Source organism: Halichoerus grypus, chromosome 1 (genome assembly GCF_964656455.1).
Source record: "Halichoerus grypus chromosome 1, mHalGry1.hap1.1, whole genome shotgun sequence".
Lineage (NCBI taxonomy): Eukaryota > Metazoa > Chordata > Mammalia > Carnivora > Phocidae > Halichoerus > Halichoerus grypus.
Window position 1 is genome coordinate 193016311 of NC_135712.1, and position 21728 is coordinate 193038038.

Below are 21728 nucleotides of genomic sequence, written 5' to 3' on the forward strand. Positions count from 1 at the left end.
TTAAATCACAGGCATAATCTTTTTGTGCTTCTTTTCTCCTAATACCTTTAAGATCCCATGAAGTTATTTTACCATCAACTTGAGTGGAAGAGAATATACAGAGTCCGTTTCCTTTATGCTGAAGCTCTGTCCACTAGCATTTACCAAGTCCTGTTATTTTTATGGGGACTTGTTATATTTTCCGCCTCTTTGTCTTATCTTCAACATTTAATGGGCTCCAAGTGAAGATAGGCTATGGATAGGATTTTTTTTTAAATTTATTTATTTATTTTAGAGAAAGAGTGAGAGAGAGCTGGGGGAGGGGCAGAAGGAGAGGGAAAGAGAGAATCTTCAAGCAGACTCCCCACTGAGTGCAGAGCCGGACTCGGGGCTTTTTTTTTTTTTTATCTGTTATAGCCACCCAGGTTAATTTCTTTTTTTTTTTTAATTTTTTATTGTTATGTTAATCACCATACATTACATCAAGCCACCCAGGTTAATTTCTAAGGAGGTGTCAATCATGTTTGTTTGTTTGTTTGTTTTAATTTATTATGTTTGGTTAGCCAACATATAGTATATTGTTAGTTTTTGATGCAGTGTATGATTCATTAGTTGCGTATAACACCCAGTGCTTATCACAATGCCTGCCGGACTCGGGGCTTAATCCCAGGACCCTGAGATAATGACCTGAGCTGAAATCAAGAGTCAGCGGCTTAACTGACTGAGCCACTCAGGTGACGCTGGATAGGATTTGTCGTAAGTAACTGGGGACTTCCCATTTAGAGAGCCATATAGGGAGATTGGATCTATCTCATAGAAGATGATCCTATCAAATGCAAACACCACTGATAGATATGCTATTTGAGAGAAGGAAGGTACAAGGGAGGAGGTTCTCTCCCTTCCTCCCTCCCTCCCCAGCCTCTGCCTGGATCCATGATCTGGGGATGCTTTTTAAATTCTCAGACCTTTGAAAAATAACTTCAGTTATGAGAGACTAAGGGAAAATATTGCCAATCTGTTTGTTTGTTTGTTTAGAGAGCAAGGGGCGAGGGGCAAAGGGAGAGAGAGAATCTTAAGCAGGTTCCACAGCCAGTGTAGAGCCTGATGCAGGGCTTGAGCTCACCACCCTGAGACTGTGACTGAGCTGAAATCAAGAGTCAGACGCTTAACCGACTGAGCCACCCAGGTGCCCCACCCCCCACTTTTTTTGTTTTTTGGAGAAGAATGATGATTGAGGGAGAAATTATTTTCCATATTCAGTTTGATGTAAAATGTTTCAGTGCCAGTAATTTTTAAAACTCTGGTCCATGGACTATTTGATCAAAGTGACCTGCCGCACTTATTAAATATGTGGGTTACCAAACCTCCCCCTGGACCTAATGAGTCAACACCTCTGTTCCTGGAACCCAGGAATCTGCATTATCAGCTACCCAGATGGTTCTTGTATGGAAGTTGGAAGCCACACTATTTTGCATAATTTTTATAGTTTAATAATTGAGTAAATTTTTGCAGATGTATGATTGATTCATTACAACATAATGAATGATAGGAATAGATGATCCCTTTTGGACCCCTGACTGTATTTAGTGTGTAAATTATTAAGATGCTGGTGTCTCTCAGAGATTGCTGAATTACATTCTTGGGGGCTTTTTATCCACCATCCCTTTGGTCCAGTGAAGAGCATAAGTCATTTTGTCACAAAAAATTCTTGAGAAGGGATTTGGTCTTAACCTCATGAAAACTCTTCATTTCCAGAGATCCTTTCATGATTAGCTTCCAAAATATTTGAGATAAATGTTAAAGATGCTCAGAATTACTGTATAACATTTGTGAAGATCAAGCAGGATACTATGAATTTAGTTAGAAAGACACATAAAATTTTATGTCCTTAAAGAAATACACATGAAATGAAGGGGAGTGGGGGGACAGGTAAGATGTATCTTTCAGGTCCTGCCAGGGCCATTTAAGGCTGGGCTTTGCAACTCTTGCCAAGTACAGATAAAGCACGTTGTTTAAACAATCAATTGTAAAAATCAAAGGAAAAATACTGTTACAGAATAATCATCCAATTGGTCATATTCATGTACCTAACTGAGGAAATGTTACTATTCCTTTATATTTCTTGTTGTTTCTAAGATGAAAATAAAAAGTTAATTTGCCCATCTTGCCTTTAATACATGTATGTAACAGAGCCCCCTTTTAGGGATAGCACTTTAATCTGTTTCACAAAGCTTTTATTCCAATTGAAAAAGAATTCTGATACACTGTTGTGTTATTTTACAAATTATATTGATAATAAGATTCATACATACTGAACTTCAGGATTAATGTTCATTTTTCTAATCTTCCATAAATACATTCTCTAGCCACCAGAACTATTACTTTGGTGGTTTCTATTTCCAGCACATGTTACTATGTTTTTGAAATGGAACATTTGCAGTAGGGGACAGAACATTTAGCATGAAGGATACTAACCAATAACAAAATAAATTGTCTGCAAATAATGATGTAGGGTGCTTTGACATAATGTTTCTATTTTTCAGTCTAGTGGTTCATCTCCTTGTCCTTCCTCTGGGTTTGTATTTGATTTGGGGAGAAAGAGCCAGGATTTGTTTATTTAGGAAGTAGATGCAAGAGTCCAAAAATGAACCGCATCCTAATCCTCCCCTCAGTGGCTCTTATAACAACATGGTGGGGAACTTTTTGAAATGCTACCTCTTCTGAGGAGGAAATTTTCTGCACTGTGATTATTTTATCCTATTAAGTATTTCTTAAATTAAATTAAAGAACATAGAATACTTTAAGTTGGAAAATAGTTGTTTGAGTACTAGGTAGAGTGCTGTCATTTTTTCCCAAATGCATACATACTTTTAATTTCAAATTCAGTTTCTTCTATTATTTCATTTTTGAACTCAAAAGAAATAAATCTTTCTTTTTTATTCCCTTCATGGGTTTCAAATGTTTAGCTCATAAAATTATATAATCTCTTAAAAAAACAAAAGACCATAAGCCAAATTTAGAATTCAAAACAAGAACTATAAATAAAATAATTCTTTAAAAAAAAATAGCTTCCTAAAACCCCAAGAAGACAGTCAAAATTGTGAAAAGACATCAACTTGAAGTAATTTAAATTACACATTTTTATGGCTGTCTTAGAATGACCTTGAGAAAATATTTTCTAAAACGAATTCTCTCTGAAATAATTTGTTTAGACAGAGTCTTAAAGAACAAACTCTCTTGAAGTGAATTGTTTTCTTTGATGCTGCTATTTTCTTGCAAATTCCAAAGGATAGAACCTTTGGTTTTAACTTAAGATGATGAAAGTAATTTTCCTTTGAGAACTAGATTTTTGGCTGAATTGAAAAGCCTGTCTGCAGGTGAGATTTAATTTAATCCTTTGAGTACTTAAGAAGCATTCCTGAGACAGTGGCCAAAAAAGTGGCAAGATTAGCACTTTGTTTATTGACAGTGTGTGGACAGGAAAAGACTTTTATCCCAAAGAGTTTAATGATTTTTTTTGTGTGTGTGATCTTAATGGCAATTTTTAATTACTAAAATATTCATTATTTAAATAGCCAAAGATTATATGATACACTTAAAATTTAAAGTTAGTTGCAGTTGAATTGCAGCCTAGGAATTCAAAAGCAACAAAACAAGCATGAAAGGCACGTAGTATCTTGCTAACTAAATTTTAAGTTTAGAACAGAGTTAGATAGTGGAAAATGAATCTATAAGTATTAAAAGAAAATGCATAAACGGAAATCTATGGAAGATCTGTTGTGTAGTGGAAAATGAATCTATAAGTATTAAAAGAAAATGCATAAATGGAAATCTATGGAAGATCTGTTGTGTAGTGGAAAATGAATCTATAAGTATTAAAAGAAAATGCATAAACAGAAATCTATGGAAGATCTGTTGTGTAGTGGAAAATGAATCTATAAGTAAAGTATTAAAAGAAAATGCATAAATGGAAATCTATGGAAGATCTGTTGTGTCTTTCTTGGAATCAGAATCATCTATATATGGTTTTCATGAGGCTTTAAAGATTTTATAAAATGTTTTTTTTATTTGTCCCATTATTTCCTTTTTAATTCCTGTTTTCTATGAATGTTTTGTGTGTTCCAAGAAGCAGACCAATTTTTCTGATGTCAGCTACTATTTGAATAAATAAAAAAGTCCATAAATATGAAAGGTATATGCATGGTTAGAACTTGATACAAAAGCTATATCATGTATATAGCTATGACTTTCAGATAAAATTAGTGTCATAAAAAATTCTTAATTATTTCCTTTTCAATGTGTGTGCAAATGTACTTTTGCTACATATAATGATTCCCTTGTTTATGCTTTGCTTTTTCATTTATTTGGGGGCAATACAAAATATTAAAACATTGGAATATTTTGACTCTAAATTTGATGGGTTTTCAGGGTTTTTTTAATGTGGAAAACAAAAGTAAAATCTTCTTTCTGACTATTATGACATTCAGCAGAAATTAGTTTGCACAGTATTAGAAGTTTTTTCTGTTTAGAAGGCTCCAGACCTCTTAATCACCCTGCCATGCTCTCAGTAGATTTAGCCATGATCAGCAAACCATCGAGATCTTGTCCATAGTAATCATTTATTAATATTTTTACATCATGAGAATTTCTAGATGCTCCCTTGGACTTTGCCTGTCATTTTATCATTGGACAGTTTCAGGATGTTCCATTTTAGAACAATTTGGGGATGTTTTAAATTTGCTGCCTATTCATTTTATGTCTAAAGGAAAAATTACACAAAATTCCATACTATTTGGGAACATGCTGTCTTGGTTAGGGTTTGGATCACATTTTAAAATTAGTTTTAAAGGAAAGGAAATCATATAAGTGCTCTGGAATTCAGATAAGCACCAAGCATGGGAAGCAGGCACTTTTATTTTAGAGTGCTTATCCTTTTGGGTCAGACTGCTGATGATAAAAAAGCATTCTAGACCTTTAATATTGATTATGCATTTTGGGGAGCTGTTTTCTTTCCTGCTTTCCCTCTGTCCATTTGAATTTGGACTTTGGTAGAATTGCAGCATGCAGTATCTCAAATATTCCACAGGGTGTCATAATATGGTTGTTTGTTCTCAGAAACACTGTCTAGTGGGAGGTAGTTTGAGCCAAGCCTCATCCAGTGTTTAAAGGGCTGGTTCATTTTTGTTACAGTCAAGAATTATTTACTGAGGACCTACTATGTGTGAGCTCCATGATAAGAAATGCATTTGTTAATGGTATCATATAAATCCTTTTCTTCACTTTGTGTTTGGCATTTTGGCCAAGAGAGTATTTACCAATACAGTGAGTTTGCTTGAGTTTGTTTGAATTTACTTGCTGTGTAGCTTCATGCCACTTGGGAATGAATCTCAAATGGAGTCAGGTTTGGAAACTACTCAACTACCCAGCCAGCTTCTGGCTCCCTTCCCTCTATCATTTGGTGGGAATAGATCCCTAGGTGTCACAGTGCAGGAAGGGGGCTGAGAGTTATTGCTCTAAAGGCTCCTGGGGTTGCCATGGGGAGGCTGAAGCAGGGCTGGGGCCTGAGTTGGACAGTTTGAATATGAATTCCCCCTTCACCACTAGTTGTCTGGGTCACCTTAACGAGTTTGTTTGCTTCTTTTCATTTTAAATCCATGATGGGATTTTGAAGAGCAAATTAAACAATCCATTTCTAAAAAGTGTTTGGTAGCTTCCAGTTTTGGGACAGGATAGCATAAACTCATATTTCCCTTCTCCTTCTCTCTAAATACAACTTAATTTAGCTTGTCTGGAAATAATTCAACAGACAATCATAAAAGAACCCTGAAAGTTGGGAAAGAAGAAGGAGGATTGGCTAGGGGCCTCAGGAATTGAAGAACACCATGATGAGTTCCCTGGGTTTTGTTCTTGTTCTTCATATATCCCTGCCTGGGATGTGTAGAGCCCTATAACCTTGAACTGCCAAGACAAAATAGATGAAAAGAAGGAAGGATGAAGGAAGAGAGAGAGATTGGAATGAAAGAGGGAGGAAGGGATGAAGAGAAGAAGGAAATGCCTGTTCTCTCTGGCCAAAGGACTGGGAAAGGGAAGCCCAGCTGGGACTTAGCTCTGGCCCAGTCTGCCCACAATAGCATTGCTAGCAGAGTCCACTGAACCAACACATTACCCATCTCACACCTGCCAGCAATGGCAGGCTCACACTGCCCACAGCAGTTTCATCAGTGGAGTAAGGGCAGCTCAACCTATTCCCAGCCCCCAAGTCCCTGGTAGCAGTGAACTATCCTGTCCCTAGCAGCAATGTCAGCAAACCATGGAGGTCAGCCAGAACCCACATGCTAAACTGAAACAAGGTGACTGCTTGCTCTAATAGAAGATATAAATAGGAAAACAAAACAAATCTTCTAACATATATTCAAAATGTCCAGGATATAATAGAATATTACTTGTCATACCAAGAACCAGAAAAGTCACAATTTGCATGAGAGAAGACAACTAATGCCAACACAAAGATGAACCAAATATTAGAATTATCTGACAAAAATTTTAAAGCAATTATCATAAAACTGATTGAACAAGTAATTACAAATTCCTTTGAAAAAATAAGAGAGCCTTACTGGAAGGATTCCATAGTAGAGTGGAAATGACAGAAGATAGTCTGTGAACTTGAGGACAGATCAATAGAACTTAATCTGAACAACAGAGGAAAACTAGACTGGAAAATAAATGAACAGAGCTCAGGGAACTGTGATTCTATAACAAAAGATCTAACATATCATCAGAGCCCCAGAAAGAGATGAGAAAGAATATGGGGCTAAATAAATATTTGAGGAAGTAATAGCTGTAAACTTACCAAATTTGGCAAAAGATATAAACCTACAGATTTAAAAAGACGAGTGAACCCCAAATGGGATAAGCCCAAAGACATATCACAATTAAATCTCTAAAAACTAAGACAAAGAAAAAAAGTCTTAGAGCAACCAGAGAGAAAGTACTCAATATTTATTTGGGGGGGGGGGGTGGATACCAATTCAAATGACTGTATTTTTCATCTGAAACCATGGAGGCCAGACAGAATTGGCATATTATTCAAGTACAGAAAGAAGAAAACTGCCAGTCATAAATTCTCTATCTGGTGAAACTATCCTTTGGGAATGAAGAGGGAAATAAAGACATTTTTAGACAAAGGAAAACCAAGAGTATTTGTCACTAGCCCATCTACCCTTGAACAATGGTTAAAGGAAACTCTCTCTAAACAGCAAGGAAATGATAACAGCAGGATTTGAACTTCAGAAAAGAAGAAAGAAGAGTGGAATGGAAAAAATATGGATAAACATTTTTAACTATCTTCATCCTTATAATTTTTAAAAATTATATTTGACAGTTGAAGCAAAAATTATAGCAATATCTGTTGTGGTGCTCAGTGTATGTAGAGGAAATAATGAGACAACTGGATTTAAAAGGTGAGGAAGGTAAAAGGACCTTAAGTAAGTGTGATTTTGGTACTTCACTTGAAGTGGTAAAACATTTATATCAATAGGTTATGACATGTTTCATATGTAAATTGTACCACATACAGCAATTGCTAAGAAAATATGCAAAACCATATACTCAAAAATAGTATAAGTAAATGAAAATGGAATCCTAAAAATTTATCCATTAACCTTCAGGAAGGCAAAAAAGAAATGGAGGAAATGGACATAAAACAAATAATAAAATGGCAGGCTTAAGCCCTAATATATCAATAATTATTTTATGTAAATGGCCAAAATATACCAATTAAAAGAGGTTATCCAAGTGGATCCAAAATAACCCAAAACAAACAAAAACCCCCCCAAACCCATGAATAAATTATATGCTGTCTATAAGAAATTCACTTCAAACACAATGACATGGTAGGTTGAAAATAAAAGAATGGAAAAAGATATATCATGTTCACTTATTTGTTTTTTTAGAGAGAGCAAGAGAGAGAGTGTTGGGGGAGGGGCAAAGGGAGAGGGAGAGAGAGAATCTTAAGCAGGCTGCATGCCTAGCATGGAACCCAACACAGGGCTAAATCTTACATGATGACAACACAGGGCTAAATCTTACATCATGACCTGAGCCAAAATCAAGAGTTGGACACTTAACCGACTGAGCCACCCAGGTGCTCCTAACATTAATTTTTAAAAAGGAGAAATGGCTACATTAATATCAGATTAGGTAGACTTCAGAGGAAAGAAAATTACTAGGAACAATAGGAGACATTATATAATAAAAGAAGTAATCCACCAAGAAGACATGGTGATCCTCAATGTGTATGCACCAAAAAAATATATGAAATAAAAACTGATAGAACTGAAAAGAGAAATAGACAAATTCACGATTATAGCTGGGGACTTCCACACCTCACTATCAGCAATTGATAGAATTAAATACAGAAAATTAGCAAAGAAACAGATGAACTGAATAACTCTATTAACTAGCAAGAGCTAATTGACATTTGTAGAACACTCTACCCAACAATTATGAACTATACATTTTTTTCAAGTGTACATGTAACATTCATTAAGATAGAGCATATTCAGGGTTGTAAAACAAACCTGAACATATTTAAAAGAATTGAATTCATACAGTATGTTCTATGACCAAAATGGAATCAAACTAGAATTCAATAATAGAAGGATATGAAAATCTACAAGTAATCCATGGTTCAAAGGTACTAAGTAGCGGTGCCTGTTTGGCTCAGTTGGTAAATTGTGTGACTGTTGATCTCGGGGTTGTGGGTTTGAGCCCCACGTTGGGTGTAGAGATTACTTAAAAATATAAAAATCTTAAAAAAACACAAAGATGCTAAGTGAATAATAATCCATGCCTGAAAGATGAAGTCAGAAAGGAAAAATATACATATAGCCGAATGAAAATGAAAATACAACATATCAAAATTTGTGGGATGCAGCTAATGCAGTGCTGCAAGGGAAATTTATAGCATTAAATGGTTACATTAGAAAAGAAGAAATGTTGCAAATGAATAATCAAAGTTTCTACCTCAATAAACCAGAAAAAGAACAAAATAAACCCAAAGCAAGTATAAGGAAGAATAATAGTAGAGCAAAAATCAATAAAATTGAAAACAGGGAAACAATAGAGAAAATCAATAAAATCCAGCAATACTGATAAAGATAAAAGAGAGAAGATGAAAATCATCAATATCAGAAATGAAGCAAGAAATATCATTACAGATTGTGTAGCCATTAAAAAGTTGATAGAGGAGGGGAGTCTGGATGGCTCAGTTGGTTAAGCATCTGACTCTTGGTTTTGGCTCAAGTCATGATCTCATGGGTCCTGAGATCGAGCCCCGCATTGTGCTCCATGCTCAGTGGGAAGTCTGCTTGCTCTGCCCCTCCCCCAACTCACGCGCATGTGTGCTCTCTTTCTCTTTAAAATAAATAAATAAACCTTTAAAAAAAAGTTGATAGAGGACTATTACAAACAACTTTATACTCATAAATTTGACATCTTAATAGAAATGGTCCAATTCCTCAAAAACCACAAACTATCAAAACTTAACCAAGATGAAATACATAACCTGAATAATCTTATAACCATTAGATAAATTGAACTTTTATTTTAAAAACTCCCACAAGAGATATTTCCAGGCCCAAATAGCTTCACTGGAGAATTTTACGAAACAGTTAAAGAATTAACACCAGTTATACTTAATTTCTTCCTGAAAAGGGAAGAAAGAATATTTTTCAACTAATTTATGAAGCTAGTATGACCTTGATACTCAAAACAGAAAAATACAGTAAAAAAACAAAAACAAACGCAAAATCCCCCAAAACCAAAACCACAAACCACTATGTCTCATGAACTTAAATAAAAAACCCTCAACAAAATATTAGAAAATAAAATGCAAAAATTTATAAAAATAATATATCATGACTAAGTGGGATTTATCTCAGGTATGCAAGGCTGGTTTAACATTTGAAAATCAATCATTGTAATCCACTGTATGAACAGAATAAAGAAGAAAAATGTGACCATATTATTTACATAGAAAAGCATTTTATAAAATGCAACACTCATTTATGATTAAAAAGTCTAAGCAATTTAGGAGTAGAGGAGAACCATCTCAACTTGGTAAGGAACATATACAAAAATTCTGCAACCAACATCTGTCTTTCACTACTAAGACTAAACATATTTCCCTTAAATTCAGGTAAAAGGCAAGGATGTAACATAGTACTCTGAAATTCTCACCACTGTGATAAAAAAAAAAAAAATTGAAAAATAAAACCATCCTTTTTTGCAGATCAGCAGGGAGCCTGCTTCTCCCTCTCTCTCCCTCTGCTTGTGCTCTCTCTGTCAAATAAATAAAATCTTAAAAAAAAAAAAAAACCCACAAAACCTCCTAGTGAGTTCATAAAATAAGTTCAGTAAAATCTCAGGATATAAGATCAACAAACAAAAATTAATTACATTTCTATATGCTAAAATGAATATGTGGAAACTGAAATTAAAAACAGAATTTCATTTATAATAACTCCAAAGAAAATGAAATACTTAGAAATAAATTTACCAAAACATGTACAGGATCTGTATGCTGAAATTTATAAAATGTTAATGAAAAAAATCAAAGAGGACCTAACCAAATTGAGATAATGTACTGTATTCATGGTTTGGAAAACTCAACATATTAAAGGTGTCACTTCTCCCCAAACTGAGCTATAAGTTTAATGAAATTCCTTTCAAAACCCCAAGGGTTTTTGTTGAACATACACAGGCTTATTATAATTTTTTGTATGGAAATGCACAAGCCCTAGATTAACTTAAAACATTCTTGAAAAAAAAAAGGTTACAGTTACAATATAACTGATGTAATCAAGACAATCTCCTATTATTGGAGTGATAGATAGGTGAGTGGAACAGAATAGAGAATCCAGATATATACCCACACGGATATGCCTAATTGATATTTTACAATGGTGCAAAGACATTTCAATGGAGGAAGAACAGCTTTTTTTTTTTAATAAATGGTGTTTGATCAATTGGACATCTATAGGCAATAAAAATGAACATTGACCTAAACCTCACATCTTATACAAAAAATTAACTCAAAGTAAACCATGGACTTAGATGTAAAATATGAACCTATAAATGTATTAGAAAAACTATAGGATAAAATCTTCAGAATCTAAGGCGAAGTAATGATTTCATAGAATTGACATTAAAAGCATGATCTCTAAATTGGACTTTCTGCTCTATGAAACATCCTGTTAAGAGGATGAAAAGAAAAGATACAGACTGGGAGAAAATAATTGTAAACCATATTACAAGGGATTGGTATCTAGAGTACTCTCAAAGAACTCTGAAAAGTCAACAGTAAAATAAAACCAAAACAATCCAATTACAAAATGGCTGAAAGGCATGAACAGATATTTACTGAAGAGGATGTACAGATGGCAAATAAGCACATGAAAAGATGTTCAAAGTCATTAACCATTAGGGAAATGCAAAATAAAACTACAATGAGATGTCACTATACATCTATCAGATTTACTAAAACAAAAAGTAATGATAACACCCAAAGTGTGTGGGAATGTAGGAAAACTAGATCATTCCTACATTGCTGGTGGGAATGTAAAATGGTACAGCCACTCTGGAAAACAGTTTGGCATCTTATACAGCTAAATTGCAAGTCCCATGACCCAGAAATTTTACTGTGGTGGTATTTATCTCAGAGAAATGAAAACTTGTGTTCATAGAAAAAACTTACACATGAATGTTCATAGTAGCCTATTTGTAATAGCCCCAAACCAGAAACAACCCAAATATCCTTTAACAGGTAAATGGTTAAACAGGCTGGTATAGCCATTACCATGGACTACTACTTAGTAATAAAAGAGAACAAACTATTGATAGACATAACAATTTGGATGGGCTTCCAGAGAATCATGCTGAGTGGAAAAAACAAACAGACAAACAATGCCAAAGGTTATGTTATATACTGTGTGCCTACGTTTATGTAACATTTATGAAATGATAAAGTTATAGAATGGAGGACTGATTCATTGTTGCCAGGGGTTAGAGATGGGGACAGAGACAGAGGTAAGTGGGTACAATTATAAAAGGACAACACAAGGGATCTTTTGGGGGATGGAATTGTTCTGTATCCTGACTTTGGTGGTGGTCACATGAATCTATACACGTGATACAATTGCATAGAACTAAATACAGACACACACACACACACACACATACACACACACCAATGAGTGCATATAAAAATGGTGATAACTGAATAGATCAATGGGTTGTATGAACATCAGTTTCTAAGTTGTGATACTGTGCTATAGTTATGCTAGATTTTACTACTAGAGGAAACTGGGTGACAAGTGTAAGGGATCTCTTTATACTATTTCTTACAACTGCATGGAAATCTCAATTATCTCATTATAAAATGTTAAAAAAAAACAAGCATTTAGAACAATGCCTGGCTTGTAGTGAAGAGGTCTCGTACATACAGTACCTATTTTATAAGCTTAAAAAGTTTACTTTTATTTTAACTTTAGGCCATGTAAAAATGGCTGCATCAGAAATGCCATGTTAAAATGTCACACATCCCATTATAATTAATTCTTCAGATCTGGATAAATTTCTCTTGCAGAATTCTTTGTTTAAGGAATCTTTTAAAAAGACTATTATGTTTTTATTGTAGATGAAATATATGGGTATAGTACTCAGAATTCTAGGATGGCCCTCATGACATGGGCTCCCTGATGTTATGTCAATGTTTGGATTACATTTTATGCAAAAGGGAATTTGCAGATGTAATTAAGGTTGCTATTCAGTTGACCTTGAGTTAACCAAAAGGGAGATTATCTGGGTGGGCTTGAACTAATCACTTGAGCATTATAAATCTGAGTCTAGAGGTCAGAGACAGAAAAGTCAGAAAAATTCAAAGCATGGAGGAGGGAATTTGACATGTAAGAAGTGCTCTGTTGTTTTGAAGATGGAGAGGGTCATGTAGCAAGGACCTAAGACAGGTTCTAGTTGCTGAGAGCAATTGCTAGCCAATAGCCAGCAATGAACTGAAAAATGCCAACAACTTGAATGATCTTGAAAGAGGACCCCAAGTTCCAGATGAGAGCTCAGCTTGATTGATCCTTTGATATCAGCTTTCTGAGACCATAGGCAGAGAAACCAATTACACCATGCTTGAACTTCTGATCTACAGATTGTGGGGCAATAAATTCATGTTGTTTTAACCTGCAGAGTTTGTGCTAATATTTCATGCAGTAATAGAAACCCAATACAATGGGTTGATTTAAATCTTTTTATTTATTTTTAATTTTAAAAAGATTTTATTTTATTTATTTGAGAGACAGAGCAAGAGCGAGAGAGCACACAAGCAGGGGGAGGGGCAGAGGCAGAGGGAGAAGCAGACTCCCCATTGAGCAGGGAAGCCAGATGTGGGGCTTGATCCCAGGACCCTGGGGTCATGACCTGAGCCAAAGGCAGACACTTAACTGACTGAGCCACCCAGGTGCCCCTAAATCTTTCTATTTAAATCCATGATTTAGAGGATCTTATACTAGCAACCAGTTTTGCCTTTTCCTTGGTGTTATGTAAAGGGTATTTCTAGAGGAGGATTCTGGGAAGATGGAGGAGTGGGAGGCACCAGGAATTTGTCTCTCCATCTAGACAATGATTGCACTGTCAGAATCTGTCTGAAGTAACTATTTTGGAACTCTGGGGTCTATTGAAGGGTTGCAACTTCCAGGGGAAGGCTTAGATGGTAAAATGCCATCATTTTATTAATTTTGGTCAATATTAGCTCTTAACACAGTGGAAGCTAACCATTTCCCACCCTTTAGCCAAGTGGCAGGCAGCTGAACATGTGTGCCTGGAGCAGCCTACACACAGCTTGAAGGAGCCAGAGTGAGCAAAAAGAAACCCACCTTCCAAATATCAAGGATCTGTGTTCTGATCATTGATTGTTGCTTCTGATCTCAGAGGTGCAGTCAGAGTCAGCAGCCATTGTGGTTGCACCTCTCCACATTGGTGCAAACCCCTTCTCTGCTGAACTGACTTCCAGAGGACTTAAAGGACTCCAGTCCTTTTCCTCCTCATTCGTTTTCTCTTTTTCTCTTTTGTGAGCCATACATTGAAAATTAGGACATTCATGAGCAACTGCAGATATAAGGAAAATTAGAAAATGATGACACATACCTGGGCTCAGAAAAGACTTAAAAAGACCTTATATTTATACCTCAGACTGATCTTTGGCACAGAGATAGCCTACAAAAACAACGAAATTAACAAAAACAACAACAACAACAAACCCCAAACAATAAAAACAGTAAAAAAACCCAAAAAACAAAAAACAAAACAAACAAACAAAAAAACCCAACAAACCGTGGGAAGTGGGGAGAATCTGATTTCCAGAGTTATCACATCCAGTTTTCAACATCAAAAATCACAAGTCATACAGAAAGTAGAAAAGTATGGTGTAATCAAAGGAAAAAAAAAAAATCGACAGAAACTGGCCCTGAGAAGACTTGATGACAGATCTACTAGACAAAGATTTTAAAACAACACTCTTAAAGATGCTCAAAGAACAAAAGGGAGATGCAGGGGAAGTAAAGAAAAGAACGTAAGAGCAAAATTGAAGTATCAGTGAAAAGATAGAAAACTCAAAAGAAACCAAAAGGAAATTCTGGAGCTGAAAAGTACAATAACTGAAAGGAAAAATTCACTAGAAGGGTTCAAAGGCAACTTTGAGAAGCCAGAAGAAAGAATCAATGAACTTGAAACAAAAATAAATAAGATTGAAGAAAAGTAAACAGAACCTGAGAGGCCTGTGGGACATCATCAAATGGACCAACACACATATTAAGAGAGTCCCAGAAAGAGAGAGAGAGAAAGAGGCAAAGAGAATATTTGAAGAAATAATGGTTGATACTTTCCAAATTTGATTCAGGACATGAATATAAACATCTAGGAAGCTCAATAAGCATCCAGAAAGATAAATTCGAAGAGACTCACACCAAGACCCATTATAACCAAACTTTTGAAATCTAGAGACAAAGAGATACATTTGAAAACATGAAGAGAGAAGTGACTTGTCATTTACAAGGGATCCTAAATAAGATCATAAGCAGACTTCTGATCAGAAACTTTGGAGGTCAGAAGGCAATGAGTAGATATAATCAAAGTGCTAAAAGAAACAAACAAAAACAAAAACTTCTGTCAACCAAGAATGCTATATCCAGCAAAACCATTCAAGAGGAAGGCAAACTATAAAAGGCTCTTACCTATAGGAAACAAACTGAGGGTTGTTGGAGGGGGTGTTTGGGGTGATGGGGTAATTAGGTGATGGGCATTAAGGAGGGCACTTGATGTAGTGAGCACTGGATGTTATATGCAACTGATGAATCACTAAATTCTACCCCGGAAACTAATAATACACTATATGTATTATTACACTAAATTGAATTTAAATAAAAAATTAAACAAAAGAGTGAGGGAAAAATTAAGATACTCCCAGATAAATAAAAGCTTAGGAGTTTGTTACCACTAGAGCTGTCCTACAAGAAATTCTTAAAAGAGTCATGTAGGGTGAAATGAAAAGACACTAGATGGTAACCCAAAGCCATGTGAAGAAATAAATATTTCAATAAAGGTAAGTATGTGGGCAATTATAAAAGCTAGTATTATTGTAATAATGGTTTGTGATTCCATTTTCTGTTTTCTACATGACCTAAGAGACTAATATATTTACAAAAATTATTAGTCTAAAAACTAGTGTTATTGTAACTTTGGTTTGTAACTCTATGTTTCATTTTCTACATTAGGTAAGAAACTAATGCATTTAAAAGAATTATTACTTGTGTTTGGGAACACACAATGTATAAAGATAGAATTTTATGACATCAGCAACCAAAAGGAGTGGAGATGGAGCTGTAAAAGAGTAGAATTTTTGTATGTTATTGAAGCTAAGCTGGTATAAATCCAAAGTGTTAAAATTAAGTGTTACAAATTTAGGATGTTACAAGTAATCCCCATGGGTAACCACAAAGAAAATAGCTGTAGAATACACACACACACACACACACACACACACACACACAAAATGAATATAGAATTTAATCATTTCACTACAAAAAAATCAACTAAGTACAAAAGAAGATAGTAATGCAGGAAATGAGGAACAAAAACATTATAAGGTATACAGAAATAAATAGCAAAATGACAGATATAAGTTCCTCCTTTTCAGTAATTACTTTAAATGGATTAAACTCTAATTGAAAGACAGAGATTGGCAGAGTGGACTAAGAACAAGAAAACAAACAAACAACCCCTCCCCACCACCCGCACCATGATCCAACTATATGCTATTTATAAGAGATTCACTTTAGATCCAAAGACACAAATAGATTGAAAGTGAAAGGATGGAGAAATATGTTCTATGCAAGTAATAACTGAAAGAGACAAAACAGACTTTAGGTCAGAAAAATTTACAATAGACAAATAAAGGCCTTACAAATTAATGGAAGTTTCAATACTAGAAGATATGACAATTACAGGCATTTATGAACCTAATGCCAGACCATCAAAATATGTGAAGCAAAAACTGACAGAACGGAAAGAGGAAGAAGATAGTTTTGCAATAATAGTTGGATATGTCTGTACTCCACTCTCAATGTTAAAATAATCAGAGAGAAGATAAGTAGGGTAATAGAGGATTTAAACAACAAAATAAATCAATAAGATCTAACAGACATATTCAGAACACTCTATCCAACAATGACAGCATGTGCATTCTTCTCAAGTGCACATGGAACATTCCCCAGGCTAGACCATATGATAACCCACACATTATGTCTCAATAGATTTTAAAAGATGGATATCATAGAGGGGCGCCTGGGTGGCTCAGTCATTAAGTGTCTGCCTTCAGCTCAGGTCATGATCCCAGAGTCCTGGGTTTGAGCCCCGCATCAGGCTCCCTGCTCCGTGGGGAAGTCTGCTTCTCCCTCTCCTACTCCCCCTGCTTGTGTTCCCTCTCTCACTATGTCTCTCTCTGTCAAATAAATAAAATCTTAAAAAAAAAAAAGATGGATATCATAGAAAGTATCTTCTCTAACCACAAAAGGATGAAGTTAGAAATCAGTAACAGAAAAACTGGAAATTTTGCAAATTTATGGAAATTAAACAACACACTTTTAAAAAATGAATGGATCAAAACAGATCACGAGAAATGAAAAAATACTTAAAGGCGAATGAAAACAAAAGAAGTGCAATGTACCAAAACTTAGGGAATGTAGAGAAAGCAGTATTAATGGGGAAATTTACACATCAAAAGAATATCAGCAGAGTAAAAAGGCAAGCCACAGAATTGGAGAAAATATTTATAAATTGTATATGTGACAAGCAGACAATGCAGAATATATAAAGAATTCCTAAAGCTCAACAACAACAACAACAAATCAAACAATGTGATTCAAAAATGGGCAAATGGCTTGAATAGGCATTTCTCTCAAGAAGATATACAGATGGTTACAGCTTTGTAATAGAGCTTGAAGTCCGGAATTGTGATGCCACCAGCTTTGCTTTTCTTTTTCAACATTCCTCTGGCTATCTGGGGTCTTTTCTGGTTCCATACAAATTTTAGGATTATTTGTTCCATTTCTTTGAAAAAAGTGGATGGTATTTTGATAGGGATTGCATTAAATGTGTAGATTGCTCTAGGTAGCATTGACATCTTCACCATATTTGTTCTTCCAGCCCATGAGCATGGACCGTTTTTCCATTTCTTTGTCTTCCTCAATTTCTTTCATGAGTATTTTATAGTTTTCTGAGTACGGATCCTTTGCCTCTTTGGTTAGATTTATTTCTAGGTATCTTATGGTTTTGGGTGCAATTGTAAATGGGATCGACTCCTTAATTTCTCTTTCTTCTGTCTTGTTGGTGGTGTATAGGCATGCCACTGATTTCTGTGCATTGATTTTATATCCTGCCACTTTACTGGATTCCTGTATGAGTTATAGCAGTTTTGGGGTGGTTACTAACATAACATAATAAAAAAAAAAGAAAAGAAAAGAAAAGAAGATATACAGATGGCTAGTAAGCACATGAAAAGATCACTCAACATCATTAGTCATGAGGGAAATGAAAATCAAAACTCTAAGGAGACACCCATCTCATACCCATTAGGATGGCTACTATCAGAAAACCAGAAAATACCAAGTGTTATATTACCTGCATACTGGTAGAACCCTGGTCCTAACTTCTTCAGTCCTCTCAGTGATTTGGGGAGGCCCCAAGGAGTCTCTCACAGGCTCCTAGTCAGTCTTATTTAGCCTCTGTTTCCAGTGCCCAAAGTCCCTTGAAATCAGTGCCTATCACTGCCCCAGGGCTGATGCCCTGAGAGAACATATCCTCTGTCCTGTCCAGGGCACTGTCTCCCAGGGTGACAGGGGGTGCCTAATCAGTTTGCTTGGAACCACCAGAGATTTACACATATTCGCGTACACAAATGTATCCGTGGGTGTGGGTGTACTCACAGTAATAACACACACTGTCTTTGAAGAGCCAGTCCTCTCAGCTGTTGGCTTCTTTTATATAATGAGTATCATTCTGATATGTAACCATCCATATTCTTGTTCAGCCATCTATTTATTTATGGTGTTGTGTAACCTCACGAACACTTGTCTGGAATGGAGAAAACCTTTGTTTTGGCTGCAGATGATTATGCCTTTTGAGTTCCTGTGTTTTCCATGAAGTTACAGTGAATTCTCACAGTGGTAGGTGGGCAGGAATACACTGCATTTTTGATGAAGGAGAAGCCTAATTATTTGACTATAACTTGAGTTCCAGGATGTCTATCTCAAGGCAGAAAACATGTCTTATTAAAAAGATGCATTGGTGGGGAAAAAAAAAAAGGAAAGAAGGAAGAAGGAAGGGAGAAGGAAGGAAGGAAGGAAGGAAGGAAGGAAGGAAGGAAGGAAAAGGAAAAAGTCCATCTCCATTAGTTCAAATCCCTGTAGCCATTGGAAAAATTAGCCAAGTCCCATGTCCTGCCAGTTGAGGGTCAGCAGGGTCTTTGTTTTTGCATTCAGAGCTATTTTCCTGCTGTTACCACTGCCACCTCCACTGTCACCCTCTTCTCCTCTCGTTGTTGCTTTGACTGTCATTATTTGTGTTGCATTCCAGATTTATGCTAAATGAATCAAATAATCCAAAAATTTGTTTAAGTCACACATTGTTAAACATGCATTTGGAATGATTTCCTGCGAAAGCCTGGGTGCAGAATACAAATATTTTGAATGGACTTATCTTAGAGTTGTACTGCTTTTTTTACTTGTCACTTTAAAACCCTTAATACAAATAAATTGTTTGTACAGTGGGCTTTTTTTAATCCTGAGATAAGAAATACATGGTTTGAAAGCAGAGAATAAAAACATGAATGATAATGTATGCAATGCCCGGGAAAGGTCCTTGCTGCTGTTCATGGGCAGGCGTTATAATCAGCTATTTGGCGTGTTTATTTCAGGCTGCAGATAGTGGATAAAAGTGGCTGGTTGGTTGCCAGCACATGACTTAGTTGCCAAATGGAGTGTTTAGTACTTGTTACATTCGATTTATATCACAAGTTCTTCCCATTAACAGTCTACTAATGATAACCTACTTGGCTTTTCATGTGGTTACTTTGAAACAGCCACTTGACAACATTTGGCATATCACAAAGTTTAATACTGAATAAAGGAGTGAGTGAATGACTACATAGGTTCTGCCATATATTGATATGGTGCTTGTTGCAGAATGGGCACCCAAGACATGTCTTTTCATTGAATGAAAAAATCCTGTGTATGTATTTCTCTGATTCATTGTACGAAGATTAGATTGTGGACTAATCTGGTAGGAAGGATAGAAATAGGTAGAAATAGCAATGCTTACATGTATGAAGGGCTTGCATCAGTATGGAAGGAGATAGTCTGCTCATCTCTATTGAGCAGACTACCTCCATTTAAATACAAAGTTGAATTACATGGAAGGATGAGGTCTCATCAAAATGGCCTTGATTCTAAGTCAGTGTAACCTCAATGCTGACAATGTCCATAGCCTGGGGTCTATTTTTTAAAAACATGTCCACTTCAGGAATCTTGGCCTTGGATCTGTAATAACATATGCATTAAATATGGTGATCTTTATTTTCAGATTGAAAACTTGCAAGAACAGCTTAGAGATAAAGACAAACAACTAACCAACCTGAAAGACAGAGTAAAGTCCTTGCAGACGGATTCCAGTAATACGGATACTGCGCTAGCAACACTCGAAGAGGCTTTGTCAGAAAAGGTGAGCTTGGGCTGAAAAATGGGGGTGTCAGGATTTAGGGAAGTGTGGGGAGGAGGAGATGATCTAAATGTATTTAAATATGCCTGCTTTTCTCCATGTGCTCACACTGCCCTCTGTTCCAGCTAGACCTCCCACTCCCATGTTAGCCCTCCTCAGTATACTTGGCACATTAAAAAAACCAGGAGAGCTTTGAAATGCAAACCTGATCACATCACATTTGGACCTGCTTAAAAACCTTCACTAGCTTGTTACTGTTCTTAGGATGATAAAAACTGAAATCCTTAACCTGGCACATACGTTCCATCCCTTCATCTGATCTGGCTCGTATCCGATCAGCTACCTCTCTGCCTGCTTGCTTTACTCCTCTTTCCTTCCCATCCTCCCACCCTCTTTCCCTTTCTCCTTCTTGTTCTTCTTCTCTCCCTCCTTTACTATTCCCTCCCTCCCTTCCTCTACCTTCCCTCTTTTTTCTTCTTTCCTTCCTTCTTTCCCAGCCTCATCCCCCATCTCTCTTCCCTCATTCTGTCTATTCTGGCTATGCTGGCCTAGATCTTCAAGTCTGCCATGCTCCCTCCTTTCTCAGACCCTTTGCACACACTATTAGCTAGGCTAGAATGTTCTTAATTTCTGCAGATTTAATTCCTCCTCTTCCGGGAGTTCAGTTTCCTGAGAAGCTGTATTACATAGTAGTCATGGGTGTGGACTTGGGAGCTAGACTGCCTGTCTCCTATATTCCCCATTATCATAGTCTATAAACTGTAGTAATGAAGTCAAATGGAAGGAGACTTAGGTAGGAGCTAGTCCCAGCCCTGCCACTAACTAACTGGATGACCTTGGCAAGTAACTATCTTTCCCAGCACCTCAAATTTGTGGAATGGAAGGCATTAGACTAAATGGCCCACAGATTTTTTTTTTTTTTTAAGCCAATGTATCCTAAAGAAGGCTTCTTTGACTTCTATGTCAGAATCACCAGGAGGTGCCTGTTGAAAATCTGAATTATTAGGCTCTATCTATACCTACTAAATCGGAACTTTGAGAGGGCTTGGGATTCTGCACTTTAGCGAGTTCCTGGAGTAAACATCCAGTCATTGTGATGTTCCCTCTAGTCTGAGAATCACTGCACTACATAAAAAAATAGAAATGCTAAAAGGAAGAGCTGTAATCCTATGGCTAGATAGAAATGATAACATTATAACTTTAATATTAAATTATAAAGATATAAGATTTTACTTGAAAACATAAAAGAATAAATAAGATGATTCTTCAGGGAAAATACTCTTTTTTTAAGTTTTTAAGAATTTATTACCGAAACTCTATGTAGTAATTTTCTTTGTAAAAATTTGAATGAGGGAATGTTGGTTCGAAAACTATTAATGAGTATGTATCCTGTTTGCAGTTTTTGAGTGATATGA

At 35.9% G+C, this 21728-nt stretch overlaps 1 protein-coding gene across 14 annotated transcripts in view; it reads left to right on the forward strand.

Moving 5' to 3' along the window:
* The window catches only part of ERC2 (ELKS/RAB6-interacting/CAST family member 2), a 984330-nt gene that overhangs the window by 438341 nt on the left and 524261 nt on the right, over window positions 1-21728 (forward strand). For all 14 annotated transcript variants that reach the window (XR_013449531.1, XR_013449532.1, XM_078076915.1 and 11 more), the window contains one exon: window positions 20179-20316. Coding sequence is in view for 12 of the 14 variants with exons in the window: in XM_078076915.1 (XP_077933041.1) it covers window positions 20179-20316 (138 nt within the window). In the remaining 2 variants the exon portion in view is untranslated. The remainder of the gene's footprint in view (window positions 1-20178; window positions 20317-21728) is intronic.